The 15,496-nt window shown below is 44.5% G+C and overlaps 1 protein-coding gene across 1 annotated transcript; it reads left to right on the top strand.

The window, feature by feature from the left end:
* The first annotated feature begins 10,342 nt into the window (after positions 1-10,342).
* On the top strand, positions 10,343-12,972 carry RPS8 (ribosomal protein S8). The gene is made up of 6 exons (XM_082862117.1): positions 10,343-10,402; positions 10,799-10,905; positions 11,373-11,472; positions 11,858-12,033; positions 12,266-12,395; positions 12,812-12,972. The coding sequence occupies exons 1-6, from the start codon at positions 10,399-10,401 to the stop codon at positions 12,919-12,921; spliced, it is 627 nt and encodes a 208-aa protein (XP_082718243.1). The 5' UTR covers positions 10,343-10,398; the 3' UTR covers positions 12,922-12,972.
* The last annotated feature ends 2,524 nt before the right edge of the window (positions 12,973-15,496 follow it).

The following is a 15,496-nucleotide window of genomic DNA, read 5'->3' as shown; positions in this document are numbered from 1 at the left end:
CTCTGTCATTTACAGTCTGCTCAAGGCATGTTAAAAGATTCTGTGGCAACACTGACACGAAAGCACTTGCCTTGCTAGACAGGAAAGGATCTGATGGGTAACACGTTTGATCTTGAAAAATGAGAAGTTTGCCAGGTAGACTGAGGAACCAAACAATAGGGCATGTATGGTTTGGGAACTAGAAGACTCCAGATCCCGTGTCACAGAACATGAATTATCTAAATGGTAATGTGCCACTGAAAGGTTTTTAGCCTGGGAGCCATACAACCAAATGTGTGTTTCAGAAAGGCTTCAGTCCGGGAGACACGGTGGGGCATGGGTCATGTGGGCTACTGCAGAAACTCCAGAGAAGAGTGGGGTCAGATGGACCAGGTTCTAGCCCTCTCAGCCTCAGTTACTTCATTGTAAAGTAGGGGCATTCTCTACCTCATGGTGAGAAAATTACAGGAGTTTCAGGTGCCATTAAATAACCAAATAGAGGGCTTGGATTCAGAAATTCAGCTAAATCAGAAGTTTGATAGAAATGGCACTAACTCTTGAGGCCTTAAAAGCTTCCAGATACCTAACTTCTCCCACATCTGTAAAACAAGGCCACCAATACCCACAATTTTGTGTACAATTTAGTGGGTTTTAGTATATTAAATTGCAAAGATCCAATGCCACCATCCCAGACCTGACCACCTTCCCTAACTGCCCCCCTTTGTGAATTCTTAACTCCCAGTGACCCATTCTCCCCAAGCAGCCAGAAGAATCTTTGTAGGTTCTCCCCTGCTTGGAACCCTTTAATAACACAAAGAATAAATTCTAAATGCCCTATCATGGCCTATTAGGCCCCACCTGGTCAGCTCCTCTCTATTGGTCCCGTGAGAATGTAATTTGAGCAGAATGGTTTGGAAGCTAAGAGCCCAGCTTCTCAAGCCATAGTGCAGGGTGGGATCCGACCTCTGTGACTGCAGAACCTTAAGTGGGTTGTTTAACCTCTGTGCTCTCTGAAATGGGAATAATGCTTGTACAGTATAGAATTACTATGAAAACTGAGTTTTGGAATTCCCTGGTGGTCCAGTGGTTAGGACTCTGCGCTCTCACTGCCAGGGGCCTGGGTTGGATCCCTGGTTGGGGAATTAAGATCCTGCAAGCTGTGCGGTGTGGCCCAAAAAAAAAGAAAAGAAAACTGAGTTCACACACCAAGCAATAGGTACAATGTCTCACACTTAATAAGTGCTATATAATTACTAGCTATTTAAGCACATAAGAACAAAGATATTTGTTTTAATACTGTATCCACAATATCCTGAACATATGACAAGCACACAAAATATTTTGAATGAATGAATGAACGGTTCTCTAGGCACTCACTGTTCTCCAACCACACTGGCCTTTATTTCTTGAATATGCCAGGGCTTTTTAAAAAATAACGAAAATGTGGGCTTCTCTGGTGGCGCAGTGATTGAGAGTCTGCCTGCCGATGCAGGGGACACAGGTTCGTGCCCCGGTCGGGGAAGATCCCACGTGCCGCGGAGCGGCTGGGCCCGTGGGCCATGGCCGCTGGGCCTGCGGGTCCGGAGCCTGTGCTCCGCAGCGGGAGAGGCCACAACAGTGAGAGGCCCGCGTACCACAAAAATAAATTAATTAATTAATTAATTAAAATAATGAAAATGTAATTTTTACATTTATTGAAGTGTAATTCACAGTATGAAATTCACTCTTTTAAAGTATACAATTTAGTGGGTTTTAGTATACTCATTTAATTGGGCAACCATCATCCCTAATTCCAGAACATTTTTATGACCCAAAAAGAAATCCTGTTGCACGTCAACTATACCTCAATTAAAAAAAAAAAAAAAATTACCCTCACGCAGCCACATACACACCCCCATTCATCTCTCCCCGCAGCCCCAGGAAACAACCAATCTAGTTTTCCTTCACTATGGATTTGCCTATTCTGGACATTTCATATAAATGGGATCATATAATATGTGGTCTTTTGTGTTTGGCTTCTTCACTTAGCATATGTTTTAAAGAATCATGTTGTAGCATGTATCAATTCACTCCTTTTTATGGCCCAATAATATTCCAATTGCATGGCTATACTTTTTGTTTATCCTTCACTTGATGAATTTGGGGGTTGTTTCCACTTTTTGGCATTATGAACAGACCATTTGTGCTATGAATACTCATGTACAAGTTTTTGTCTGAGCATATGTTTTCAATTCTCTTGTGTATATGCAAGTCCTTTGCCCATTTTTTAAGTTGGATTGTCTTTATTGTTGACTTGTAAGAGCTCTTTATATATTCTAGATACTGGACCCTTATCAAATGTATAATTTGCAAATATTTTCCCTCATACTGTGATTTGTCTTTTCACTTTCTTGATGGTATCCTTTGAAGCACCACAGCTTTTAAGTTCGATGAAGTCTAACTTACATTTTTGTTGTTGCTTGTGCTTTTGGTGTCATATCTAAGAATCTCATGCCAAATCCAATGCTGTGAAGATTTACTCTAATGTTTTCTTCTAAGAGTTTTATGTTCTTATATTTAGGTCATTGATCCATTTTGAGTTAATTTTTGTAGCTGCTATGAGGTAGGGGTCCAAATTTACTCTTTTGCATGTGGAGATCCAGTTTTTCCAGCATCACTTATTGTAAAGACTATTCTTTCCCCCATTGAATTGTCTTGGCAACCTTGTTGAAAGTCAGTTGATGGCAGAGGCAGGAGGGGATTGAATGAAGGCAGTCGAAAAGTAAAAACTTCCATTTATAAGATAAATAAGTGCTAGGGATGTGATGTACAACATGATAAATATAGTTAATACTGCCATATGTTATACATGAAAGTTAACATGGGAGTCGATCCTAAGGGTTCTCACAGGAAAAAAATTTTTTCTATTTATCTTATATCTATATGAGATGATGTTCATTAAACTTATTGCGATAATCACTTCATAAGTATATAAATCAAATCATCATGCTGTACAACTGAAGCTTATACAGTGCTATATATCAATTATATCTCAATAAACTGGAAGAAATAATGAAAATAAATTTTTAAAAAAGAAAATGAACATATATGAGTGGGCTGATTTCTGAGACTTTAAATGCTATTCCCTCGGTCTATATGTCTATCCTTATGCCAATACTTCACTGTTGGTTACTGTAGTTTGTAATAAGGTTTCCTTTTTTTTTTCAGCTGTGCCGTGAGGCTTGTGGGATCTCAGTTCCCTGACCAGGGATTGAACCTGGGCCGTGGTTGTGAAAGCCCGAAATCCCAACCACTAGGCCACCAGGGAACTCCCATAAGTTTTGAAATCAGAAAGTGTGAGTCCTCCAAGTTGGTTCTTTTTCAGTATTGTTTTGGCTATTCAGGAACACTGGCAATTCCATATGAATTTAAGGATCAGCTTTTCCATTTCTGCAAAAAAGGCTGATGGAATTTTGATAGGGATTACATTCACTCTGGGTGGTATTGCCATCCTAATATTGTCTTCCAATCCATGAACGCAAGATGTCTTTCCATTTATTTAGGTCTTTAATTTCTTTCAACAATATTTTATAGTGTACAACTCTTTCACCTCCTTGGTTAAATTTATTTCCTAGGTATTTTATTTTTTTGGATGCTATTGCAGAAGGAATTATTTTTAAGTTCCTTTTCAGATTGTTCATTGCTGGTGTATAGAAACACAACTGATTTTTGTATGTTGATCTTTTTTTTAACCTCTTTTTAAAAATTGAAATACAGTTAATTTACAATGTATTAGTTTCAGGTGTACAGCAGTGATTCAGTTATATATATGTATATATTCTTTTTCAGATTCTTTTCCATTATAGATTATTACAAGATATTGAATATAGTTCCCTGTGCTATACAGTAGGTCCTTGTTGTTTATCTATCTTATGTACAGTAGTGTGTATATGTTAATCCCAAACTCCTAATTTATCTCCTCTCCCCCCGCCCCCATTGTGTGTTGATATTGTACCTTGCAACTTTGCTAAATTCATTTATTAACCGTAATAGTTTTTTTGTAGATTCTTTTGAGATTCTTTCTATATAGGATCATGTCATCTGTAAATAGAGAAAGTCTGACTTCTTCCTTTTTAATTAAGATGCCTTTTATCTCTGTTTCTTGCCTAATTTCCCTGGATAAAACACCCAATGTAATTTTGAATAGAAGCGGTGAGAGGGACTTCCCTGGTGGTCCAATGGTAAAGAATCCACCTTCCAGTGCAGGGGATGCCGGTTCGATCCCTGGTTGGGCGACTAAGCCCGCACACCACAACTACTGAACTCACGCACCTCAACGAGAGAGCCCACGTGCCGCAAACTACAGAGCCCATGCACCCTGGAGCCCGCGCACCACAACTAGAGAGAGAAAACCTGCATGCCACAACTAGAGAGAAGCCCACCTACTGCAACTAGAGAGAAGCCCGCGCACCGCAAGGAAAACCCAACACAGCCAAAACAATAAAGACGAAGAAAAAAAAAGTGGTGAGAGTGGATATCCTTGTCTTGTTCCTGATCATTAATTATGATGTTAGCTGTGGCTCCTTTATCAGGTGAAGAAGTTCTAATTTGTTCTAAACACTCTAATTTGTTGAGTGTTTTTAACATGAAGGGATATTGGATTTTGTCAAATGCTTTTTCTGTGTTTTGAGCTGATCATGTGTTTTTTCCCCTTTATTATTAATAAGGTATATTACATTGATTGATTTTCAGATGTTAAACCAACCTTGAAAACCTAAGATAAATTCCACTTGCTCGTGCTGTACAGCCTTCACTTCCTGCTCGTGCAGAGCTTCAAGGTCAGCCATATATCACCGATATTAGGGCCTTTGCAGGTCTTTACTGGGCATGTACTCAGTCCTGCATACACACATGACCGTCTAGATTTTCTAGATTCCCAGGAAAATGTGGGAATTTTAAAAACTCCCATATTCTCCTATTTCTCCTTTTTAAAAAAATATTTTTTATTATTATTTTTTATCAGCCTCTTGTCAGCCCCAACTCATAACCCTGCCTCAGGCAGTTGTGTTGCCCCCGACTTTTTTTTCTTATAAACACCAGGGGTAGGGCTGTTCACAGAGTGAGCTTTGAGTGAGATCAAATAAAGACAAGCCCTAAGAATGGAGCTTTTCAGCCAGCTGCCAGACAGGTCAAATGGTGATAGTTCTTTGGGGATGGGGTTTTTGGGGAGCTCCAGACCCATCTGCCCCCTCCACCTGCTGTTAGGCTGCCGCTTTTCACAAGTACCTTAGCCAGAAGGCTACTGGTTTTCAAAGCTAATGTGGAGCTAGGAGAAGGGGAGGGGATTAGGGCAAATTTAAAAGCAATAAAGATCACTGAACAAAGTTTTAGCTGTTGTTCTTGAATAAATGCTCCTTGGATTGTTGTAAGTCTTTAGTTAATTTCAGAGTTCTGGAAAAGTTGATTTTGACGATTTTTGCCGGTGTTCTCGTTGCTTTATTGGAGGAGTGGTTTTTCAAAGATCCTTACTCCACCATTCCAGAAGTGCACACCCTTCTCAGGGCTTTTCACGCTTGATGTTCCTTCAGACTGGAATCATCAGCTCTTCAAAATGTTCCTTTTTTCTTTCAGGTCTCAGTTTACCCCAGGTATCTTGTCACCCCAGAGAAGCAATCTAAGAGCATCTTAACTCAAGTTTGCCCTAAGACAGCACATTATTTCCTTCATAGCATTTATTACAGTCTAAATATCTTGTCTTCTCCAGTAGAGTTTATGCTTCAAGTAAGTTTTTTTTTGGCCACGCTGCGCAGGCAGTTCCCCAATTGGAGTTTGAACCCAGACCACGCAGTGAAAGCCCAGAATCCTAAACACTAGGCCACCAGGGAACTCCCCAAGTAAGTCTTTCATTGTAAAGATCCTCCAGGGCCTAATGCCAATTATTGTTCTTAATTTCTAGTGGCAGTAGTCTGCAGATATATGTGCCTTTAACCAGCAGCATTCTGTAACCCAGGTGTCAGGCACAAGAGGTTGGACCAATCCCAGGTTTAAGGACTTAGGGTGAGGAGCTGGTGAAAGCCTACGGTTGAGGGAGGTAAAGATGCTCATGTATAGGCACAAAAAAAAATGCCAAGGGTATTATTAGAGGAAGAGACAGTGAGTCAGGACATAAAATCTTCCAGGCACAAATTGGTGAGAACTAGAATTTACAGGTAAGTTCAATAAAGAGGAGCAGTGACTGTTGTAGTCTTAGATTCAAAGTTTGGTTTTTAGGGAGGATAGAGTAAGAATGGTCTGAAACTGGCAATGAAGACGATGGAGCACACCTGTCTCCCATCTAGAGAACAGCATCGTCATCCTCCACTTGAGAAGGCTGACAAGAAAAGAGAGAAAATCCGGAAAGAAGCAGATTTATGGTAAAAGGAAACATTCAGAGAAGAGGGTGAAGATATACAGGATTTTTCTGATGAACACAGGACACAGAAGATTTTTAGAAAATGAAGAATGGTGGGAGATGGGTTTAAAAACGATAATATAATACCTAGGTCAGGATTAGAGCATGGGTGATAGGTATAATCTGGGAGACGATTTTTTTAAAGTGACTAATGAAAATAGGGACAAAGCCATAAGACAATTAATGTTAATGGTCTCAAAGCACACGGAGTGATGGCCTGGCTAGGAGGACAGCAGAAGAGAGGATCTCTCCAGGATCACACAGCATCATAGAGCCCATTTGACTTCTGCTAAAGCAAGAGTAGAGACTTGGAGGGCATGGTGTGGGACACAGAGAACTGTCTTGCTCTGATTTCAAGAACTCCAGAGTCCATCTTGAATATTGCCCCAACAGAGATTCAGATGCATTTATTAGTTTACCTTTCAAGTACATTAAAAAAAAAAAGGCTCGAGTTCAGGGTTTTGGGGCATGAGCCTTCCATCTTGCGCGGCCCTGCAAGAAACCTTTCTCTGCTTCAAACTCCAACGTTTTGGAATTGTTTGACTTCACTGTGCGTTGGGCACAGCAATTTGTGTTTGGTTACATCTCTGCTAAAAGAAGACAAAGTACGGACCACAGTGTCTCATGATCTGCAGATGCAGATGACAGTGGCGGCTACAACCCAGAAAAATACTCAGCTCATTTACAGCCCCTCCATGTGAGCAATATGCCACCTACTTCTGCAAGATGTCGAGGTTGTTGAACACCCCAGGTAGCTATAGATTCCACTGCCTCGAACGGGGGACCCCAGGACCGGCTGTTTCCTGCAGTACATCCACCCTTGCCAGACCAGTGAGTACCTGAAGGCCTTGGTAGCTGTGGGGGAGATTTGCCAAGACTATGACAGTTTTTTGGTGGAATGCTGTGGAAAATTGGAATTCAAAAATCCCACTGTTTCTATCACATTGAGGTCATCCACAACGCGGAAGAAAGTGGCTCCTAATATAACTTTCCACAGTGCCTCTAAATTACATATAGACTTTGGGTGAATTGGATCTGGGTAAGGCTTTGTCTTTATGTGGAAGTTTGATGTTTTCTCTGCTTTTCTGGCATGGTGTTTTGAAAAGTAATTTACTTTCTAGTAATTTCAAACGTACAGACAACTTTACATACATAAAATAAGTCTAATAACTTGATTAACTATATTCCTAAATATTAATGTTGACATTATTTTAAATGGAATTTTTTGTTTTTTCTGTTTTTTTTAAATTAATTTATTTTTGGCTGTGTTGGGTCTTTGTTGCTGCGCGCGGGCTTTCTCTAGTTGCAGCGAGCAGGCGCTACTCTTCCCTGCAGTACGCGGGCTTCTCACTGCGGTCACTTCTCTTGTTGCGGAGCACAGGCTCTAGGCACATGGGCTTCAGTAGTTGTGGCTCGCGGGCTCTAGAGCGCAGGGTCAGTAGTTGCGGTGCACAGGCTTAGTTGCTCCGTGGTATGTGGGATCTTCCCTGACCAGGGCTCGAAACTGTGTCCCCTTTATTGGCAGGCAGATTCTTAACCACTGTGCCACCAGGTAAGTCCTAAAGTGGAATTGTTTTCATAAATTCTTTTTCAGATTATTTATTGCTAGTGTATATATATAAGACAGATTTTTGTGAATTGATATTTTGTCCTATAACTGCTAAATTAGTTGACTAGCTCAAATAATTTTTTGTTGTTATAGGAAGTTTTATAAGATGAAGTTTTATAAGATGATGTGATCTGTGTTCTGTGAATAAACACAGTTTTAATTTTTCCATTCACACATGGATGTCTTTTATTTCTTTCCTCAAGACTCTGGGTAGAACTTCCAGTACACTGTTGAATAACTGTGGTGAAGGCCTGCTTCCTGGCCTTCTTCCTGATTTCAGGAGTAAATCTTTCAGTCTTTAACACTGAGCCAGATGTTTGCTGTGGCTTTGTAAACTACTCTTTTCCATATTGAATAAATTTCCTTTTATTCCTACTTTGAGTGTTCGTATTATGAAATAGCACTGGGTTTTGATTATAGCTTTTTCTGCAGTAACAACAACAAAATGCTCATGTGAAACAGACTAGCTGATGGGGTGGACCACTGGGTTAGGTGGATAGAGGAGTGAGACCATGGTGGGTGGGGGTGGGAATTATCAGTCCCATTCTCTTCCAAGCTTCAGACTCATCTTTCCAACTACTTTAAATACAAAGATTAGCACCTATATGTCCCATAGGCAATTCAAACTTATCCTAAGATTGAACTTTCCAGAAACCTGCCTCTCCTGTGTTCTCTATTAATGGTGGTGTCACCCCACCATTAATGTGTTTTCCCAGGGAAGAAACCTCATGTCACTCTTCTCTCATCCCCTTAATCCAGTCTATCACAAAATCCCATCACCAAACAAATGCCCCTTGAATCCACCTCCTCCTTTTTGTTTTTTTTGGTTTTTTTGGTTTGGTTTGTTTTTTTGGCCACACCAAGTGGCATACAGGATCTTAGCTCCCCGACTAGGGATCAAACCCTGCCCCCTTCAATGGAAGCACAGAGTCTTAACCACTGGACCGCCAGGGAAGTCCCCCCTTTCTCCTTTTTATGTCCAATGCAATTCCCTTTTCTTTTTCTTGTGCCAAGGGGCTGGGGATGGAGAGATGAATGACATATGTGCACTAATTTTTAAGACCTCAGTCTACTGGGAAAACCCATTGAATACAATGTTAGTAGAACAATAATTTACTCAAATATTTGAGTACCATTCAAATATTTATTGAGTACTTATTAAATGCCAGGCATTATTCTAGGTGTTGGAAATACAGTAGTGAACAACACAGTTCCTACTCTAATGCTTATTATATTTTAGTGGAAAGACAGATAATGAGCATGTAAAAACAATGTTAGTATTGAGTGGGTAGAGAAAAAGGAGTGTTGCTATTTAGAGAGCGGGCGCAGGGACTTCCCTGGTGGCACAGTGGTTAAGAATCCGCTTGCCAATGCAGGGGACAAGGGTTTGAGCCCTGATCCAGGAAGATCCCACATGCCGCGGAGCAACTAAGCCCGTGCGCCACAACTACTGAGCCTGCGCTCTAGAGCCAGCCCGTGCTCCGCAACAAGAGAAGCTACCGCAATGAGAAGCCAGCACACCACAACAAAGAGTAGCCCCCGCTCACCGCAACTAAAGCCCGCGTGCAGCAAGGGAGACCCAACACAGCCAAAAATAAATTTAAAAAAAAACTGAGTGGTGACACAGACCCTACAGCCGACAAAGGCTACAGTATTAACTTACCCTTTACAAGAAAAGTTTGCTTTATGCGCTCTCCCTAGGTTCCGTTCATTCTGGTAGCTTTGGTTACCATTTATATGCCAACGATTCCCAAAGTAACACCTTCTGTCCAGATCCCTTCTCTGTGGATGGACCAGACATGACCATCCATCTGCCTGTCATTCCCACGTGCGGGAGTCACCAAGAGCTCAAAATGCACACGTCCAGACCAGCTCCTACCTCAGCCTACCCATTCTCACTAAGTGGCACCAATAGTCATCCAACTGGTCACGTGAGGAATTCGGAATCCTTGACACACCTCCCGCCCCCTAAACCAAACCCTTCGAAACAAAACCCAAGTCCCCCTCTCGTTTCCACCTCTACTGCCTTCCGCCCTTCTCCAACGCACTCACAGCTCTCATCCAGGACTACAGCAGTAGCTTCTAAAACGGGTCTTTATAAGGCGTAAATAAAACCAGGCAAGCCCCGCCCGAATTGTGCCCTGGGTCTCTCAACCTCCCCGCGAGGCGCGCACAGGGCCGGGTTCTGCTGCACCCCAGCCTGACCCTCGGCCAGGCTGCAGCCCCCTCACGACCCTCTCAGGTCCAAGACCTCGGCGCCCCGCCCTCCGACCCAAGGCCGCTCTCTGCGGCGCCCGGAAGATACGTCAAGAGGCGGGGCTACGTTTTACAAACGGAACCGTGACGCTTTGCGTTTTCTCTTTCCAGCCAGCGCCGAGCGATGGGTGAGTGGTTTTCTGCTTTGGGGCCGCGGCTGGGGAACGAGTTCAATCCGGCGCCATCCTGCCTCGCAGCCCAGCCGGGAGCGCGGGCGCCCGGGCTCCGGGCAGCGAGCCTCCGCGAGGAGGGTGATGCTCGGGCTTGGGCCGCCTGGGCCGCTCCGGGGGCCCCACGGACCGGGGCCGCGAGCGGCACCATCATGGCTGCCAGGGTCGGGACGGGAAGGGGTCGGGCCGCACGCGCGTGATGACAACTTGGAAATGCTGTGACCTCCCGACTGCGCTATGGGGGAGCCAACCTTGGAGAGCTGAGCGTGCGGCCGCCGGCGCGGGGCGTTGGGCTGGCGGGCCCCGGCCCCGGGCTCCCTGGCTCAGGCTCCCTCGCCCCAATTCCACACGTAGGCATCTCTCGGGACAACTGGCACAAGCGCCGCAAGACCGGGGGTAAGAGAAAGCCCTACCACAAGAAGCGGAAGTATGAGCTGGGACGCCCCGCTGCCAACACTAAGGTGCGTGCGGGGCCTCACCGCCCGGGAGGTCTCCCACCTGCCTTCCGCGGTCCGCCTGAATCTTTGTGGGGCTCTGCGATTTGCTGTAGGGACTAGGCGGCCTCCTCGCCTTTGCGTGTTGGGTAAATACTGAGAGATTGCATGGTGACAGCTACTGTGTCCTAGTGGTACCTGCAGGGCGCCTGGAGCGAGTGGGCTCTTCAGTGATAGTCAGAAACCTGGAATTTTTGTTGCACGGAGACTTAATTTTCAGTGTTTGGAATCAGGTTTTTCTTCTTGGAGGTAACTAGAGTGATGAAGAAGTATCCTTAGGCGTGGTTGTGGCCGTCTTGGTCACCTGTGTGCCACTTGCCAATGCTAGGACTTGTCATAGTTACACTGACTGTTACCTCCGTCCAGCTCGGGTTCCCTTCCTTCTCTCTAGCTTCTCCTTGATAACCTGCTTCCTGTCTCCTTGTGTTTTCTAGATTGGCCCCCGCCGCATACACACAGTCCGTGTGCGGGGAGGCAACAAGAAGTACCGGGCCTTGAGGCTGGACGTGGGGAACTTCTCCTGGGGCTCCGAGTGTGAGTGAGGCCCTGCAGGCGTGGGTGGGAACTCAGCACTTAAACCTTTTCTAAGCTTCAATAAGTGCTTTTAGCAGGAAGTCCATGGCCTGAACCAAGATACTGAAATTTCTCCTGTTGAAAGACCTTGAGGTTCTGGAGCTTTCTCTCCATCCTGTCCTGCCTCTTAACTCCTGTAGCTTCAGGGATTGGGGCTGAATCTAGAGACCATGTATGTGTGGGTGTCAGCCACATCTGGAAAGATGGGGGTGTGGAAGATGAGCTTATGCCCTACGGCTCTGTAAAGGCTTAGAGTTCCCATCTCCTTAGGCCCTGCTAGGGTGCGGGTGGGGGACAGTTAACCTTAGGTTCACATGGCTTGATTCTGAATTTCTCCTGTGAGCAGGTTGTACACGCAAGACAAGGATCATTGATGTTGTCTACAATGCATCTAACAATGAACTGGTCCGTACCAAGACCCTGGTGAAGAACTGCATCGTGCTCATTGACAGCACACCGTACCGACAGTGGTACGAGTCCCACTATGCACTGCCCCTGGGCCGCAAGAAGGGGGCCAAGCTGGTGCGTGTTTGGGGAACCAACGTCCTGTGGGGGGAGGGGAGGCCGCCCTGATTCCAGCCTTCTTGTGATGAAAACTCTGTCCAGTTCTGCTACTAAAGGGAGAGATGAAAGCTTTTAGTGCTGAGGAAGGTGGCAGGGGCATGGGATATGCAGTGTTGAAGGCTATGACATTCCTTCCCTGAGATAGGGTTTGGGGAGGCCCCACTAACCCATGTGTGTTTCCTTTATTCAGACTCCTGAGGAGGAAGAGATTTTAAACAAAAAACGATCAAAGAAAATTCAGAAGAAATATGATGAAAGGAAAAAGAATGCCAAAATTAGCAGTCTTCTAGAGGAGCAGTTCCAGCAGGGCAAGCTTCTTGGTGAGATGGCTTTTGCGTTTGGCAAAGGGGAGGGTCCCAAGATACGGTGTGCCCTCTGTGGGCTAGAGAGTTTGGTAACATCACACAAGCACAAATCAGAATATTTGGTCATCCCATTAGTTTGAAGCTGAAATGGAAAATAGTGGGCAGGAGCCCATAGGCCTGAGCTTGGTTTTTGCCTCTGAATTTCAGGAGTATTCTGAGAAGTCTGTGTCCAGGCTTAGGGGGTTGTCTTAGTGATGAAAACTTTGTCCAGTTCTGCTACTGACTTTAAGTGATGATAAAGTATATCTGAGGAGACAGTGGGCTTCATGCCTGCCCCCAGGATACCTGGACCAACATGGACTCCTAAGGGGATACATAGTGTGGGTAGGCCCACAGTGTCATTTTGCTAAGGACCACATACTCTCTTGCAGCTTGCATCGCCTCAAGACCAGGCCAGTGTGGCCGAGCAGATGGCTATGTGCTAGAGGGAAAGGAGCTGGAGTTCTATCTGAGGAAAATCAAGGCCCGGAAAGGCAAATAAATCCTCTTCCTTCCTATCTTAGCTCATGTTATAAAGGTGTTTATTGTTCTATGCCCTGTGTCTGAGAATATTTGATTGTTTGGCACACAGTAGAGTGCCCCAACTCCCTTTGCCTGCCTCCGTTTGCCCAGGCCTATTATGTGCCTTTCTATAGCAGGAGGAACATTTCTCACCCCTAAGGCTGAGTTTCAGTGGCATCAGGGATGTGGCATGCAGGCTGAGGAGAGACTGTATGAGGGAGGCATCCCAGCACGGGGCCCCCAACAGTATTGGGCTGTTGACTGGACCATGATTGGAACCTGAAACCATGCTGCTTCTGTAAGGTTCTCTTAGAGACCCTGTGTGCAGACCTTGGTTTTAGGGGTTTATTACAGGTTCATGGATGGTCTAGAAACCTTGAAATTGTGTTCCAGATTTCTGCATTGTTAAACAGGTTATACACATTGACATAATCTGTATGCTGTCAGCTTTTGGATGTCTTTCTGAAGTTAATTTTCCTTTGAACCCTAATCCTTTCCCCTCTCATTACTCAAAATTATGTAATATTACCAGTGATGGCTGCTGAATCTCTAAGGGTCAGCTCTTGTCTTCAGTTTAGCTACATTGTCTGTCATCAACTTTTAAAGATGGTTTAAGCTCCATCTTTCTAAGTAGCTCAGACCTACGTGACACCTGCATTTGGATATCATAATCGGACTCTAAAGGTCACCGTGTTCAAAACTGATCACGTTCTTCAGCTTTCCCTTTTCAAACAGTTTCTCAATTATTTGACTGCAGCAAATAGTGGTCTTCATATGACAACATAAATCTTAAGGTCATCCTTGGGTCATAACTCCCACATCTAATGTCACCACATCTTGTTGCTTCAACCTTTAACGCCACCTCTACTGTTCTGGTCACATCTCTGCATCCTCCTTGCTCTTCTGTTGTCCCCACTGCAATCCCAGCTATCAGTGATCATTTTTAAAGATGTGATTTTTTTTTTTTTTTTGCGGTACGCGGGCCTCTCACTGTCGTGGCCTCTCCCGTTGCGGAGCACAGACTCTGGATGTGCAGGCCCAGCGGCCATGGCTCACGGGCTCAGCCGCTCCACGGCATGTGGGATCTTCCTGGACCGAGGCACGAACCCGTGTCCCCTGCATTGGCAGGCAGGCTCTCAATCACTGCACCACCAGGGAAGCCCAAGATGAGATTTTTTTTTACAGGACATCCCATCTCAAAATTCCTACCAGATGGTACGGAACTCAGTGGGCCATGGTCCCTTCTATAGTGACTGCCATCCTGGCCTTACTGAACATATGTTCACTTACTATTCCCTGTGTTGGGAATACTTTGCATCATATACCCACATTGCTTATTCCTTCCAGGTCTTTGTTTTGTTAGTCTAGTGAGTTCTTCCCTGATCACAGGATTTTAAATTGTACTCCCCTCCATGCCATATCCTTTGCCCCTGTTTTTTCTCCTTATCTCTTAATTTGGCATAAATTTTGCTCGTTTTATTTGCTTGTCTTTTTTTGCCCTCTATTAGAATATATCTCCAGGGGAACAGGGATATGTTTCCTGTGGCATCTCCAATACCTGGAAAAGTACATGGCAATATACCAGGCACTCAAATATGTGCTTAAGTTAATGAGTTCTAAAGAAAAAAGGTTTTATCCAGTTTAAAGTTGTTGGAAAGCACATGTCTTAAGAGCTAAAGAAGTACAAAATCTAATTGGTCCATCACCTTGGCTAAATTGCAGACTTCTGTGAATAGACGTTTGGGAAAGGTGAACCCCCTTTTCTAGTACAAAAACTTAAGGACAAAAAGTCAGTCCAGTCCTCTAAAACCTTACCATTGGCTCTGGGGAGACCTGGCCTTGGCCTTCCCACCCAGTGATCTTCCCTTACACCTGAACATTAGCTGATGTTTGCTGAGCTGTGTGTTGGGCATGGCACAGCAACACTTTGCCTTCATCTTCTAATTTGAGCTCTACAAGGCATTGATGTTTATTCCTCCCCTCCTTCACCCTCTAGTCAGTCCGTAGGATAAGGGGTTCTTTTTCTAAAGAGCCTTGAATTCATCAACTATCCATCTGCACTGCCTTCATAGATGACCATTCTTACCCTGGAGCAAGGCTACCTCTTCTGTAGACCCAGCAAAACACCTCAGGTTCCTTCTGAGTGAATGGTGACCACAAGGTGCTTTGTCTTCACAGTATAGATTTGTCGACCAAGGCTGAGAAAAATTCAGTATCCCCTGTTACCCAGCAGGAAAGTAGAAGCCAGCACTGTAATCCTGTCAGTCAACAGGAGGCTGCGCGTCCTCACAACCTCTACCTACACTCTTCATGCCTCCCTTCCTTTGAATTCTGGCATTTGTCTTCCTTTGGCCTTAATGTTCAGTTTTGGCATTCGCCAATTTTTTCAGTGGTGGCTGAGCTTAGAAGGCAGAAAGTCAGTTTAGCAGCAACTCTAACATAGTGCTCTGTGGGGCTGTTTTCCACAATGCCCCGTCTTACTACCATCAGCTGAGTGCTGCGGTCCGACCGCAGAGATGGATGGACCTGCAGCTTTCACCCCTTAAACTGTCCTT

This window comes from Leucopleurus acutus, assembly GCF_964270905.1.
Source record: "Leucopleurus acutus genome assembly, chromosome: 2".
Lineage (NCBI taxonomy): Eukaryota > Metazoa > Chordata > Mammalia > Artiodactyla > Delphinidae > Leucopleurus > Leucopleurus acutus.
The sequence above is the reverse complement of the archived record's forward strand: the minus strand, read 5'-3'. Positions and strand labels throughout refer to the sequence as shown.

Coding starts and splice junctions, on each gene's coding strand:
- RPS8 (XM_082862117.1), top strand. Junction 11,473..11,857: donor CTTCTCCTGGGGCTCCGAGT/GTGAGTGAGGCC, acceptor TCCTGTGAGCAG/GTTGTACACGCAAGACAAGG. Junction 12,034..12,265: donor GCAAGAAGGGGGCCAAGCTG/GTGCGTGTTTGG, acceptor TCCTTTATTCAG/ACTCCTGAGGAGGAAGAGAT.